General features: G+C 39.5%; 1 protein-coding gene across 7 annotated transcripts in view; it reads left to right on the plus strand.

The window, feature by feature from the left end:
- The window catches only part of PAM (peptidylglycine alpha-amidating monooxygenase), a 265,855-nt gene that overhangs the window by 247,879 nt on the left and 2,446 nt on the right, over positions 1-15,530 (plus strand). For 3 of the 7 annotated variants that reach the window (XM_019517211.1, XM_019517216.1, XM_019517215.1), the window contains 4 exons: positions 1,278-1,396; positions 5,589-5,688; positions 8,008-8,061; positions 13,178-13,381. In XM_019517211.1, the coding sequence (XP_019372756.1) occupies positions 1,278-1,396; positions 5,589-5,688; positions 8,008-8,061; positions 13,178-13,381 (477 nt within the window). Of the gene's footprint in view, positions 1-1,277; positions 1,397-5,588; positions 5,689-8,007; positions 8,062-8,200; positions 9,721-10,447; positions 10,558-13,177; positions 13,382-15,530 lie in introns of those variants that run through there. The other 4 variants (XM_019517217.1, XM_019517218.1, XM_019517212.1 and 1 more) reach the window with 4 other exon arrangements.

A 15,530-nucleotide genomic window follows, 5' to 3' on the forward strand; every position in this document is an offset into this window, starting at 1 on the left:
TCTCACCAGAGTAACACACACAAGTAACACATTCTTATGTTTTTTTAACAGCTTATTAAAGTTTTAAAACTGGATATATCTCAGTCTGGGGGAGAGAGTTGTATCTAGAAATAGAAGGAGGAATAAGATGGAAACGGAGAAGATGGTAGTTAGAGGCACATAACTGAGAAGGAAGTAAGACCTTCCTTTTTTAAAATCCGGAGCGACCAGGGAGAAGAATAAAAGCGAGAACACAGAATGGGGAAGCAGAAGAAAGAGAGAATGCGGGGAAGGAACCCCCCATTTACAAAACAGCAGTTCTTCCTGTTTGTAAAGTGTTGCCCAGGAAGAGGCAGTTCTCGTATTCAGAACTGCCAGAGTTCTAGACAAGGGCGGAGGCACCATTTGTTTTTCTTGAACACAGTAGAAAGCAAGGACATCAAATGCATAGCACTCTTTGAAGTGGCCGATCAGCCATTATAAATTTCGGCATCTGTGCAGGGGGTTGGCTAAACGACCTCACACAGGATACCGAATTGTGTCTTATCCTTAATGGTCCAGACAGACACGCCCAGTTGCTGAGGCAGCAGTGTCATGTGTTTTGTGTCTTGGTTTTTATGATAAAATTATGAAGTAGAAGACATGAAAATAAGACTCGTTTTGTTTGCATTGAACTGCTTATAAATGACACCAGTACCACTCACTTTGGACCTGGTTTTGAATTTTCTTTCAACTCATGTAGTCTTTTGATATCTCCTGGCCTGCTCTTCTAATTCAGTGGTGGCCAGCCTTTTTGACAGGCACGCCACAAATTAGCCCTATACCGTCCCCATGTGCCACTCTGACCCCCTTCCTTTGCCTGATTTGCTGCTTTGCTTCCTGTTCCCAACTCTGCCCCTGCCTGATCTCTTGCTGTACTTTGCACATCTTACTCCATCTGCTGCTGTGCTGCCTGTCCCCTCCCTGATCTGTTGTGTGCCAGACAAAGGCTGCCCACGCCACTTGTGACAACCCGTAGTGCAGGTCAGCCACCCCTGCCCTAATTCATTCTGAGCCTGACCGTTTCAGATGCTCCACAAGAGCACTCTTCCATTAGATTACACAGCTCCCACACCTAACCACTTAAATAAATATTTTGGTGTGTCTGGAGCTCGTCTTCTTCCATGGCTGCTTCTGATTCTTTCTCTTTGAGGCACTCATTTCTTGTCTATCTTGTTAAAATTAAGCTCAGTTGTAAATAGAGGAACGTAATTTACCATCTATAAGTTGTTAAAGAATATGAATTGTTTGTGTTTCAGGTGGTCTGCTATTTGCAGTTAATGGAAAGCCATACCCTGGAGACGTAGAACCTGTGCAAGGGTTTGTGATGAACTTTTCCACTGGAGAAATTATTGACACTTTTGTTCCAGTCAGAAAGGTAGGGTATTGCTCTGTAAGCAGCTGAATGTGCTGATATTGAGCTCCTTCACATATCTAAAGTGAATGCTAACAATCATGAGGCTGAGGCTGATTTTTATATTGTATTCTATTGAAATCTTTCATCTTGTTCCTTAATAGTTCCCCTGTCACCACTCACGTAAAGAAACTATATGTGACATTTCCAGGTGGGAGTTATCTGAGGTCCAACAGACTCTGCACATTAGTCTTTTTATGTTGCCATGAAAATGAGGCCTTTGGGAAAATAGGAAATGTCTAATTCTTTAGTTTAAGACAGAGGTGGTCAACCTACAGCCTGGGTGCTACAAGTGGCATGGGCAGCTTCTCTGTGTGACACATAGTAGACTGGAAAGGGGGCACATAGCACAGTGGCAGATAGGGCAGGGAGCAGAAAGTAGAGCACTAGTTTGGTCAGGGAGCACAGGGCAGGTAGCAGAAGGCTGCACAGCAGGTCGGGTAAGAGAAAGGAATCAGAGTGGTGCTCTGGGAAGTTGCAGAGCTAATTATGGCACACCTGCAAAAAAGGTTAGTACTCACTGGTTTAAAAGAAGGACTAAGGTTCTGATTTTTATATCACCATGGTATACTGAAGCATAAAAATAGTGCTTCTACTTAGGAGTATAATGTGCCTTCTTAGCAAACACTAAACTGTGCTTACTCAATATTGTTCAAATTCCATAATACAAATTAAAATGAATTTCAACTATGAAGTTTTCTTGGCTCGTACTAAATCAAAGAAAGAACATCAGAAGTCCCCCATACTGTGTATCCCATATCCTGTTTGATGAAAGCCTATTTTAAGCTGCACCAGACAAAGATGTTTTCTTTCTGGGCGTTTTTAAATTGCTGTGTCCACATTCAAAACTCTATAAATAAAAATAAATACATGGCTTGAAACCAACATTCAGAGTTTTATATAAGGATGTCACACAATAATTACTACAACATTAGCTCTTTAAAGGGTTTTTTTCTTACTAATAATCTCAGCTAGAGAAAGACTGTGTACAATTGTGGAGGCGTTTTTATTTTTTGAGTGGACGTACATAATCATGGTAGCGTTTTCAGCCAATATTCATAATCACACTGGCAAATTTTGCATGCTCCCATAGAGCAGTTGCTGAAAATTTGACTCTTGAGTCTGCACAATAAAGCATCTCCCTAGCTTTCATAAATATTCTGCAGTGAAATAAAAAAGATGCGGTTCTTAGATGTAAGGATATATTTTCAGGAGTAGGTAGACTAGTTTATGATCCAACCCCAAATTTCTTCATAAAAAATACTATAAAGCATTCTTAGAAATGAATGCATGTAAGCAAAGAATCTATCAGCATCCTGTTCCCTGAAGTAGGACAAACAATCTAAAAGAATTGGAGTAGTAGAGGAAAATTTCATATTTTTGAATGCTTTCAGAAAACAGTTGCAGTTATACTTGCAGTTATATTTAGAAGTATAGAAAGATGCTGAGCAGACTGGAAAGCAAGCTGTATGATGACCCTTTTTGTTGGTAGTAGGTATGTTTAGTTTGAAGAAAAGTTGATTAAGGGGAAGCATGATAGCAATTTTTTCAAATATTTCAAAGGCTGCCATTGAAATGATGATTCTGCTCTGCCTTAGAACATGGCACAGTAGAATTTAAATTGCAACAAACTAGATTTAGATCAAATCTCAAGAAAAAAAACTTCTGAAATGTTACAAGAGTAAGACAGTGGAATACGTTGCCTTGAGAAGCTGTGAAATCTTCACTGGAGGTTCAAGAAAAAGCTAGAGTTTCCTCTATGTAGGATGCTTTAGGAACAGAAAATCTGGTATCTGTGAATTAGTAGATCCTCAAGGTCCATTCCAGTTCTATGATACTTTCTTTCCTTCTGCATCATTCTCTGTTCCATTCAGGATGTTGAGAATAACTTCTGCAGCAGGTGATTTTCTCTCACTTTGTTTTTTCTCGGTGCATAGCAGACCATTGTTGTAATCCTGTGTTTGAAAATGTATTGCTCATGTCTGAAAAAGTAAATAAGCTTGAAGGACTACCTGGGCCCAGTTCACTGTTTCATTTGGGCCTCCTGTCTGCTTCATAAACAACAAAGCTTTAAGAAGGCAACTTATGCTTTGTTTCTAAGAAAGAAGCTGCTCCTACATAGAGTTTAGATTTTGTAATTCTGACTCCAGTTGGAAAGAGAAGGATCCCCAAGTTAGTCTGTGGGATAAATGGTGTGCCTTATCCAGTGGGAAGTTAATTGTTCTAGACATAGAAATTAATTTGAAAAATGCCTGGAAAAAGAGCCAAATGCAAGAACAACATCTGTTTGTGGTGTCTTGCACCATTTTCAGTGGTGTCCATAGCTCCTTGGTACAAGACTTCCGAAACTCTCCTAGCTCTTAAGAGGTGTTAATGCTAGAGGGCTGCAACACTGGGGGTGGAAACAGAGCACAAAACAGGTTACCTACTGGGAACTTTTTCAAACCGTTATCTTCAAAGGGGGGAAAAATATGTAACTTTCCATTTTCCTTTAAGTAAACTAATCTTAAATCGTACCAGACATAGGTATTACTCCAGAGTTTACTCAGCACACAGCAGTTTATTGCTTCTTGTGGAAGTCCCTTGTTTAACTACGTTATAGGCACAAAGAACAGAGTTCAGGCCAAGAAATTAATTTAAAGTGTAAAGACAAATAGAAGAGGAGACTGATCCATGAAGATTAAAGGCCAAATGACCACATTTATTATTATTTTTCCACTATTTCTTCAAACTTCTTTCTTCCCCCAGGTTTTACTAAGCAGAGAATATAATTTGTGCCATATACGACCTGTTGCTTCTGCGTCTCTAACCAAGCTGCTAAACTGATTTAAATTTATACCTTAGATACTTGGACTTTTACTTCTGCTTTATGCTTCTACCAATGCTTTTCCTGCAGAAAATCTGCTATATCAAAATCCTACTCCAGTTACAGGGCTTTCCAACTTCTGAGTAACTAGTGGTTGCATACTGCATGGGTTGTAGGCTTTTTCCCCACTCTCCCTGGTCACTGTAAGCACCCCTACTGTCCCGTACTGCAGGGCACTTTATCATGCTGCAGTGTTACATGTCCCCAGGTCACAGGCTCCATTGGCCCTATGGCCTCACTGTTCAGAGTAGAAAGCAGAAGCTGGAGAAGGGAATGGGAGCCTAGAGAGCCCAGCAGCAGCGGGATAGCAATGAGGGTACCTTGACCAGGAGTCAGTGAGCTGTGAGTCAACCCCTTGTTAGACACCAGTTGGACAGCACAGCTCTAGTAAAGTATTTAATTCCAGGAAACTTTATGTCAGGACTCTGTCAGCATGGGCATATAGGACCTTTTTCAATCTATTGCAAGTATTAATGTGTAATTAAGGTTGCTCGTGCCAACTGATTATCTATAAGCATCTAAAATATTATTTGCCAAATAATTAAATGAATAATAGGGATGTTTTATATGGTAGACAAAATTACTCTCATTATTCTTATTTTCAAATACATGGTGAACACTTTTATGGTTCCTTTTCCCCCCATCATTGGGGGATTGAGGGCTCTTTTTTAGGGGTTTTTAGGAAAGCTGGTGTTTTCAGTGGTGCTAAGAAGTCATATTGATACAGTATGTGTATGGTACATCAAAAAACATGTGCCAACGAATGGTTGATTGCTAATTCAGTAAGTCATGCAGTAGGAAAAGGTAGGTTAAGGTTATCTATACATATTGTGGATTGCTTCATTGCACATTGCGTATGTGGTAGAGAGGCATCTGTTTACCCCTTTTCCACCCCTCCCCTCTGTGCATCTGTTGTAAATTTCTGGAAACCAGTTGACTATTCGTTTAGCTATGCAGAGCTGTAATAGCCACGTTTAGTTCCTTAAACTTTCACTTTAGAATACCGACGAAAATGGACTCTGCCCCAAAATATAAATAATAAATCCTCTGTACATTGTATCATATATAATTTAAGCATTCTCTAAGCGATGACAATAACTACGATCCCTGGAGGAATGACTTCAAAAAGGTTCAGCTCCTACCCCTTCTCTTTTGTTAACTCCTGGCAACTGGGTCAGTTGCAGCTTGCATTATGTGAGGACTGAGTCTCAAATTAATTTTCCTTTGTGATCTAACTGCATTTTCTTGTATAGTCATTCAGTTGTGATTTGTGGTTGTTTATATTGACAGAATTTTGAGATGCCACATGATATTGTTGCTTCAGAAGATAAAACAGTATATGTTGGAGATGCTCATGCCAGAACAGTATGGAAGTTCGTATCTTCAGAAAGTATGTTTCTTTTTTTTATTTGCTCTCTTAAAGACCCTTTCCATAACCATATTCTCAGTGAACGTATCCTCTGGCTGTTTTGTTCAGGTTCCACTTTCACATCCTACTGCTTTTGTGTAAGCAACATGCAGCAAAAAATTGGTTGGTCTTTGTGTCAGCCAAACTGACTGTTGTTGACATGCCAATGGTTTTGTCTGGCTAGCTAAATCTTTGCGTTCTCAGTTGTTCTTACAAAACTACTGATCTATATTGCTTGTGTACATTTAGCTGAATATATAAGTATACTTCAGTGTGTTGTTTGCTGAAAGTCCTGTTTCCTTAGAAGCTGTTACATGGAAACTATCTGTGGCTGAAATAAAGCAATAATCCAAAATAAAGTCCCTTTTATCGATCAGTTTACCAGATCAATTAATTTACTGCTGTATTTCTATTAACTAGGAAAACTTCCCAGTTCACTCTATTCCTCTAACCCCCAAACTAAGCAGCTTGTTTTTAAGGTGATGTATCTAAGATGTCATAGATTTCATAGACATTAGGGCTGGAAGGGACCTCAGACGATCATCGAGTCCAGCCCCCTGCCCCAGGGGCAGGAAGACAGATAGGGTCAAAGGATCCCAGCAAGATAAATGTCCAAACATTTCTTAAAAGAATCCAAAGTAGGTGCTTGAACCACCTCTGGAGAGAGTGTATTCCGGGCCTTGGGGGCTTGAATATTCAAGACATTCAACTTAGTGAGCTTCAGGGGGAAAAAAATAGATATTTTATAGAAACAACAATATGATCTACAATATGCCTTACGCAGGATATTAAATGCATGAAGAATATGAAACCTCATGCTTCAGGGCATTAGCCAACTGCTGTCTGCCATTAAAATAAACTTGTTATCTAAGCAAGTTATTCCATAGTTGGCTGTTTGTTTTTCATGCACCTTCCTTTGATCATCTGCTACAAGCAGAGCAGGTACCAGACCAGGTTCACCCCTGTTCTGATTGGATACTGTTGTTCCAATATTCTGAACAGGACATGCCTCTACACTTTCATTCATAAGAAAATGACAAAGTGAAGGTTTATGAAAACTCACCACTAAATAGTTCACTCACAGTTTTGCTGTTTTATGAAGTGAGGACTCTGATGTGTATTTTAATATCAAATGTTAACTATAAAAAGACAGTAGCTAGCTAGTTCTGAGCGTACTCAAGACAGTTTTGCTGAACTGGCCTTCCCTTACCAGTCTAAGGTCACAGGCTAGTGCATTAACTATTGACTCTGTTCTTTTTTTCTAAAGAATACTAAAAAAGTCAAAACCATTTCCCCCTCCCCCCCAGAATAGGCCTTTTAGATAGGATGACACATCTACTGTTTAGTGACTTGCCTTTGCATTGTATAGTATCTTTTCATTCAAGAAGTTTACAAAGTGCATTTCAAACTATGTATAGGAATTCCTTTACCCACTATTGATTTACAGCTATGCAGTGGCAGACCAACAGCGGGGGCGGGGGGGCAGGAGGGGGCCATAGCCCCCAGGCACCAGCTGGGCCCTTCAGAGTTGTTATCGAGCAATGTAACTTTAAGTATTGCTACAGGAAGGCCTGGGGGGGCAGGGGCTGCAAATGCAGGCACTGGCCCCCGGGTGCCAGAGACCCATGGTATGTGACTGTAGCTATGTCTAAGGTAGAAGGTTTATTTTGTACAACAGGCTGCACTGCAGTTCAGGACAGGATGTGAAATATGTCCCTACTTGAAAATGCAGATGTCGCTTGGTGAGAGAAAATATAATTGCCCATCTTGGAATTTGGGAAGGATGCTAGCTTTAGTACTGCTGCTGTCAGGAAAAGTGGGCCTTGGCTAATCTATTACATATGGAAAAAAATTTTTAAAAGTCCTCACTGCTAGGAATACAATGTCCTGTGCAGGAGGAGGGACAAAGTTTGAGTGTTAACTCAAAGCAGAATTAACATGATGGATGATAGCATATCTACTGTATCCTCAGTACTACTTCTCCAGTGCCTAAAGTTTTCTTCCTTGACAGTCTCCAATTTTGTTGTTACTAGGTAATTCCAGCAATACTAAATGTCAGGAATTTGTATTGGGACCTCAAAAACAACTTTGTAGTGTAGGATTTGGTTGTCATTGCAAACTGAGAGTCACGCTCATGGTTTCATAGGGTTCTGATCAGGGGATTGTTCTGAAACAGTCTTGGTGAAGCTCAAATGCAAATGTGATTATTTACTTTAGGATTGTAAAGTAAAGCTAACAAGAAAATGTCATCAAAGGCTTTCTAAAATGTCAGTTGGTCTGAAGAGCAATTTTGTGTTACAGAAATGGAACATCGATCAGTTAAAAAGGCTGGTATCGAGGTTCAGGAAATAAAAGGTTAGTCTGATTCCTTATGGGAATGGGCAAAACAAAAGTTTTCATCTAGACAATTTTTTTTTTGCCTTGCAAATGTGCTTGCCAAAAATATCAAAGGAAAAATATTAATTAGTCTCCGTTTGGTTGTCATTTCCTACAGCGCAGAGTTACAATGAGCTGGCAGGGGGAAGGGATAGAAGGTGGCCTGTGCTCAGCTTTATCTGGTAGACTCAGCTCCATGAGAGAGGAAACACTTCAGTTTCAGTGACAAGTGTGTCCTGGAGATTGAAATGAAGGTTCACCCAGGGGACTATTCTATATGACCCTCTGGTAGCCACAGATTAGTATCTGTGTCCATTCCATTAGATGCAGAAATAATTATGGTATACAGGAGTCCTAGTTACCTAGTGAAAAAGTTAGACATTCAAAATGGCTGTTGTTTTCATTTTCTTATTTTGTAGGAGTCATATTGGCAGTCTGGGTATACTGTAAGGTATAAAAAACTCAATTTGATCAAAGTTGTTCTCCCAGATTTACTTTTTCCTTTTCCAAAAGATCAGTGAAAATAAGGATAAAGTGAGAGAAAAGAATCAGAAGAATATAGGGATTTTAATATAGACAGATAAGGAGAAGTGTATAGCACAAGGTTGAAAGAGGTAGCATAATTTAACATAGATGAAAAGGACTTATTTTAAAACATTATAATACTCTATTCTACAAGTCTCTTATACAAAAGAGGAAATGATATTTCCCTTGCAGAAAAAAGCACATGGTTATTGAGTGATCCTAGTGGATTGTAGCTACAGTGTTCTTATTTATTTTTGTTCAGTTGAATTCAGAGCAACTGCCCTTGGCTTCAGGCACGTAGACATATATGGAAGTAAGCCAAAAGATCAAAAAACTTAAATATAATCTTAAAATAAAGTATGCTGCTCATATGAGATATTCCAGTTCTTGCTACCAAAATCACCACAATGTCAAACAGTTTTTCCCAAAGCTTTCAAGGGGAGAAAAAGGGACTTAATAGCATTTGCGCATAACTACTTTGGGCTCTTGCAGACCATTCTGGGAAACACATTATGGTGCAGAGAATCCTTTAGGAAAACTCCTTTCTGTTTATCATCACTGTTCATGAAACAAGACTGTCTAGATTAGAATAAGACAACAGCATCTTATGGATACTAAAGGAGTCTTCAAAATAATTACCTGCTAAAGTATTTAGGACCACATATGTAAAAACAGACAATATAAGCTCCACCTGAAAGTGAATAGTATCCAGTGTTGTGATGCACTTTGTGTCATTCTTTGCATAATAAATGAACAGATGTGTTTTGCATTAGCTACTTGCTCCTGTTAGAGGTATCAGAGTGGAGAATACAGCTGCTATTACATTAGGCAAGTGAAGACAATGTATTGCTACCAGCATCAGAAGGATTATGCTAGATGGCAGATGGAAGACAGTGCTGTTGGCCATAACTACTGTCTGAGTAACCAAAGAACTAACAAAATCCCATAGTTCTTTGCTGTCATGTCACACTTAAAACATGAAGGCCCAGTGGTTAAAGAAACGTGAAGAAAACATTCTACAAAACACATTGTAATGTCATAAATGTGCATAGAATATTGCAGTGTGTGTATATGTTCATACTATGACATGCTATTAAATTTGATATAGTTTCAGGTGTGATTTTAGCAGAGCTGTTTTTCACAAAATATTGAAAACCTCACGGGCTGCTGTAATTTGTTTTGAAGTTAAAAGTTTTTACTAATTTAAAACATGGCATACAAATATTCTTGCAAAACTTTGAGCATGAACAAGATGCAAGTTCATTAGGACCCTTTGCGAAATAGATGCAGTCCTAGAATCTTAGGATAAAAGCACCTAAGTGGCTAGGAAGCTTATAGTCTCTTGTTTTTTACTGGGACTTAAGCACCTTTGAAAGTGAATGCTGTAGGGCACCGTACGGATTTTACAGGAAAGAAGCAACTAAAAAAACAGTAAGCTTTTTCAGGGTGTCACTGTTGTCTGCGCAGGGCATACAGTGTGAATTAAAAACAAGCAGGAATCTTATCAGGGGATAAGGCACAACGCCACGTTTATTGGAACATAAAACAAAACATGCAACATGAAAAGAATAAAGAACAGTAAGGTTATCTGCTTCACTCATTCCCATACAGACTTACTCATTCATTCATTCATTCATACAAAAGAACCAAGCGCGCACACAGAGAGGCATACAGTCCTGCAAAGGTTAAGGTGTTACCAAGTTCTAAAGTCACTCGGGTCAGTCTGGTGGCTGGCCGGACTGACCACAAGGGATGGAGTCAGGTCTTGTTAGACATGTCCAAAACTCCTTCTTGCAGGTGGGAAGAGCCAAAGCCTTGTCTTTGTGTTCATTCTGTATAGTGATAGCTGTCCATATACGCGTATGGATTCCACTGAGTCAGACGCAAAGGCCATCCTCCTTGTCCTGTTGTCAGGCTGGGATTGGTAGGACATGATCTTCTGGCTTTGCAGTCTGCAATCTTCAGGGAGGTTATTGCTTGCAGTCTTCAGCCATCAGGGTAAAGGCATGATTTAGTATTTGGTAATCCTTAACTGCTGACTCGACATCGCTGCAACCTTTAACCATTAAACCACAGAAGGCTATTTTCACCTGCTGCAAGAGGACTGTCTTCCTTCACATTGTCACATACATACATCATTCATTCTTTCTTTACCTCTTTTTAAACATACCACAGACCTTACATAAGCATTTTCCTTATATCAAATTTAAGTTCTGAAATCATGAGACCAATAAGTCAACTGTATCTAAAATTATAAGACCACTAGGTCAAATATATTTATGCTAATAGGACTAGGAAATTTAAAATAGATGGTTAATTCCAGAACAATAATGACTGATTAAAGTATTATAAAAAGTAAATCATAACAAGATTAACTTCATCTTAATAGCTAAATATTTCATTATATAAAAATAACAATATAAGCAATCAAAGCAATTATAGTTACTGCAAGACTACATTACGAAATTCAGAATTTTAAGAGAATTGAGTCTATTAGTTAAACTTAAGCAGAAATGAGTTTCAGAAAATATTTTTTTTACTGTGTGTATAGTTTCACTCTGTTCCCTGTAACAGACACTTCTACCAACTCTCCTCTCATCTTGTTCTTGTGGGCTTTTTCTTTGTGTGTTTACTGGACTCTAACTGATGGCATGTAGCATGACTTACCACGTGTAGACTTCACTGTCCATGTTTCTTGGCCAAACTGGAGCATGAAGAGAGAAAGGAATTATCAATTCTATAAAATTTTTAATCCCCTATCCTTGAAGTTCTGTTTTGTCTTCTACAGGGATATCTCTCTGAAAAATTACATAAATACCAATCCAAATGAAAACAAAATGTATTAGGAATAAGAAAAGAATGGAACTAATAAAATATATTTTTCAAGTATCATGATTACTTTGGTGCTAAGCTAGAAACTAGAAATCAGTCCACTGGTCAAAATGGCTGCTGCACTGCCTTCCCCAAACCCAACACTCTGGGTACCTATACACATGCATTGAGGCTGCTCTGACACACCGGAGCAGACTTGATTAATTGAGTCCACTGGAGCATGGCAATTAGCACATTCCAGCAGACTCCAGCGTCACATGCATCAGCGTCCCTGCACTGAAAAATGGCAGCAGGGGCACTTTTTAACTAAAGCTTGTTCGGTGACCTTTAATTAAAGCACCCCATTTTTCAGCACAGGGACTCTGATACAAATGATGCTCCAGGCACTTCTATTAGGGTCCCCCCTACCCCCGCATCGCAGAGCATATGTATAAATGCCCTCTAAATCCAAGTGAGCATGCCATAGACAGTTGGCTGTGAACTTGACAAGGGATACCTGCTTAGAAATAAAATCGCAATGGCTGCAGACATTTTTTTGTGTGTTTGGAGGCGTGGCCCATGCAAAATAAAGGCCTGTCTTTATTCTGTTACCTTGAGGTATAATAAAATATTATCCTGACTTCTGCCATGTGTTTGCAGGCATATCTATCTCTATCTCAAGTTCTTTAAATCAAGCTAGCTATCTTGTCACAAGGTGCTGGTTGAATTTTGAGTGTTTCTGATACTAGTGCTGCCAGTTAATCCTGTGGGGACTCCTGATAATCCAGTCACCTGATTATTGTTTAGCCTCTTGCGGTAGGCTAAATCAAGAGGAGTTGGTTCAAGCGTAGAAGACTTAACCAAACATTGAAGTGAAAATAAATCCCAATAGGTTCTAGTTGCTCACTTCAGAGTGGAATGGAGTATTTCATGCTAGGACCTTGTAGTCCTTGGCTGCCTGATTTCCACATTAAACGTGAAGAGATAGCATAGTAATTTTAAAGTACTGTGTATGTGTAGTGCTTTACTGGAGTTAATCCAGAACATTACTAGTTTTATAAACTTTATAACTAAAATCCCTTGTTTTTGAAACGGTATTGTTATGCGTAGGATTTTGGGACATGCCCTTTCTTGGTAACTATAATCTACCAGTAACTTTACCTGTCTCCTTTTGTTTCATCTTTTTCTGTGGTTGTACAAGAAAATGGAAATGAGCATATGGAATCACTTCATGTGGTGATTATACCAATGCAAAACACAGCACATGCAGTACAATTAAAGAGTATCTTAAAAGGTGTGAGCACCCCCTGACCAGACTAAAACAAAATCCATCCATATTCAGAGTTTTTTTTTTTTCAAATTCATCACATTACTTGGAGAGGAGCAATAACAAGAAAAGAAAGGTTGTAACTGAGAAACTACTGTTCTAAGAGTGGAATTCTGTAGGATTCTACCTGTATTCAAATACTAGAATTATTTAGGAGAAAATCTCCCTCGGTGGTTGTCCTTTCTCCATTCTCTGTCCCCCAAGCATTATGGAAATGGAGAGAGGATTCCTCTTGTACCATCAGCCCTCTGCATGGCTCCTTACATGGCACAAGCAAAAATAAGAACTGTTGTGCGAGTATCAGCTTATACTTTTAAGGTTGCTTGTTACTGGAAACTTCAGGTGCAGTAGCATACTGTATTCAGCAATAACTTTATCTATGTGACTTGAAATGTTTAGATAACAAATGATGATTCTTTTCTTTTCTTAAAGAAGCAGAGACAATTGTAGAAGCCAGATTGAAAAACAACCCTGTATCATCAGATGCTCTGAAGAAGCAGGAAAAACAACATTTGGTCCAACAGGCTAACACTGGAGTTTCCTTTGTTCTCATTACAACTCTTCTAATTATTCCTATTGTTGTTTTGTTGGCAATAGCGGTATTTATTCGGTGGAGGAAGACAATGGTGTATGGAGGTAACTATGCATCATTTTTAAATTCCAGATCAGGATTTTCATATTCAAATAAATCATTAAAGAACAAGGAACAAAAGTATGCAGAGAGGCTACATTTAACCACCTGTACAGATATCAAGATACTGCATCCAATCTAATTCTGGCATGCACAAGTGAATGCGTCTTTAACTGCTTTTATTTTATCTATCCAACCCATAAATCATCCTTGTAATTGCAGTCTGAATAAAACCTTGGTTCTGAAAGCCCAGACATATAATTCTACCATTTTATTATTTTGTTTTAGTCGCATCCTTTATTTTAAAATTCAATGCAGAGCTTGCTTTTCACTGTGGGAGTTTTTTAGAATCTTTTGTTCTTCAGAATAAGTGTTATTTTTTAAGTAAGCGACAGATAAAGGTATATGCAAAATGCAAGCAGTTAAATGGCTGAGGGCATATAAATTCCTGTTCATCTTGAGTATATTTTGTATCAAGCATTATGTGCCATCCTCCCTTGGGAAACCAGCTGTGACATCTTTAATGAGGAGTTATAACACTAACAATGTGAAGCTTTCCCTCAGTTCATATTGTGTTTGTCTATCGTAATATGGTCTTTCTTTGAAACTATTACAATGCTGTGCCAGTTAAATGTTCTTTCCATAGGTTATTTGTATGATATATCCCTTTGCCAAGTTTTCATTAAAAGTACATGGAATAAAATGTACAGGGACCATGCAACTCAAAGTTCCTCCAGTATTATAAGCTAAGAAAGTAATGTGAAATAATAGAATATAGTTTGAGCAATCTAATAATTCTTTGCAATTGACCTATGAATTTTGTGTGAAGAGTAGAAAGTGTAGCTGTCATCATGGCCCTTTTATATGCTGAGACCTGGGAGATGCAAGGGGCTTTTTTGTGGTTTGATAAAACAATCCCTAGAAGGCCAAGGCATCATAGAAAGCACCAGAGGCATAACAGTGCAGCTGGGTGCCTGGAGCAGCTACAAGATGAAGGGTCAGCAGCAACTTCTGGCTGCCATCATGCTTCCAAATGATCGTTGATTCCAAAGCAGCAGTGGGGTTTTTCTGTGGAACACCCCTCCTATAAGCGAACACCCATGGCAGCTGCCCCAGTCACCTCACTCTAGAGTTATGCTGCTGGAAAATGATATAAGACCTCTTGGATCATTCCAGCAATCTCCCTGCATCTACTGCCTGTTAATCCTTCTAGTGCCTTTTTTAGAAAACTAATTTTTGGAAACACATGGAGAAAACTGAACTTTTTAATTTTTGCCACTGGAAAAAGAAAGCAACTTGGTTCTATGCTGTTGAATTGAGTTCAAACTGAGTTCTAAGTTTTATGCTGATTTGAGAACACACACACACACACACACACACACACACACCCACACACACAATATACGTGTGTGTGTGTGTGTGTGTGTGTGTGTGTGAGAGAGAGAGAGAGAGAGATACAATGGAGAGTTTAGCCCTAGGATTGCTTCTTTTTTTTCAGGTTTGGGATTGCAAAGTCAAGTCTTTTTTTTTTGGTAGCTCAGGAAATTTTTAGATAAGGGAGGTATTTACTAGGCCTGTGCAAAGCAGCTAGTATTCGCTTTGGATTCAGATTCAGCCAGTTCGGGAGACAGTGATTGTATTTGGTGATTCGGATCACTGTCCCGAATCAATTTGGCCAAATCTGATTCAAAGATTCAGCTGCCACCAATTGGACAAATCTCCAAATCAGACAGGCCCCATCCCCTGCCACCCTTCCAGCCCCATCAATGACTGCCCCGCCCGACCCCAGTGTCCCAGCTCTTTAAAAAAAAAAAAAAGCCCTGCACTCACTGGCTGCTCCTGGGGGTGGAGAAGCAACCCCTGCTGACCCCCACTGCCCTGTGCTGCATGGGGGGCTCTGCCATGAGCCCCCAGAAACCCTGACAGCCGCTGCAGTAGCTGGTGAGTGCTGGGCTTTTTTTTTAAAGAACCAGGAGCTGGGGCCAGGCGGGGCAGCCATTGACATGGCTGGGAGAGCAGGCGGGGGATGGAAGCTTGTAGCAGAGTCCCCCACACAGCACAGGGTAGTGGGGGGCAGCAGAGATCACCTCCCCTGCCTGGCAGAAGCCAGTGAATGCAGGGCTTTTTTTTAAAGAGCTGGGGCTGGGCGGGGCG

Source organism: Gavialis gangeticus, unplaced genomic scaffold, assembly GCF_001723915.1.
Source record: "Gavialis gangeticus isolate Ggan-Ray unplaced genomic scaffold, GavGan_comp1, whole genome shotgun sequence".
NCBI classification, from domain to species: Eukaryota; Metazoa; Chordata; order Crocodylia; family Gavialidae; genus Gavialis; species Gavialis gangeticus.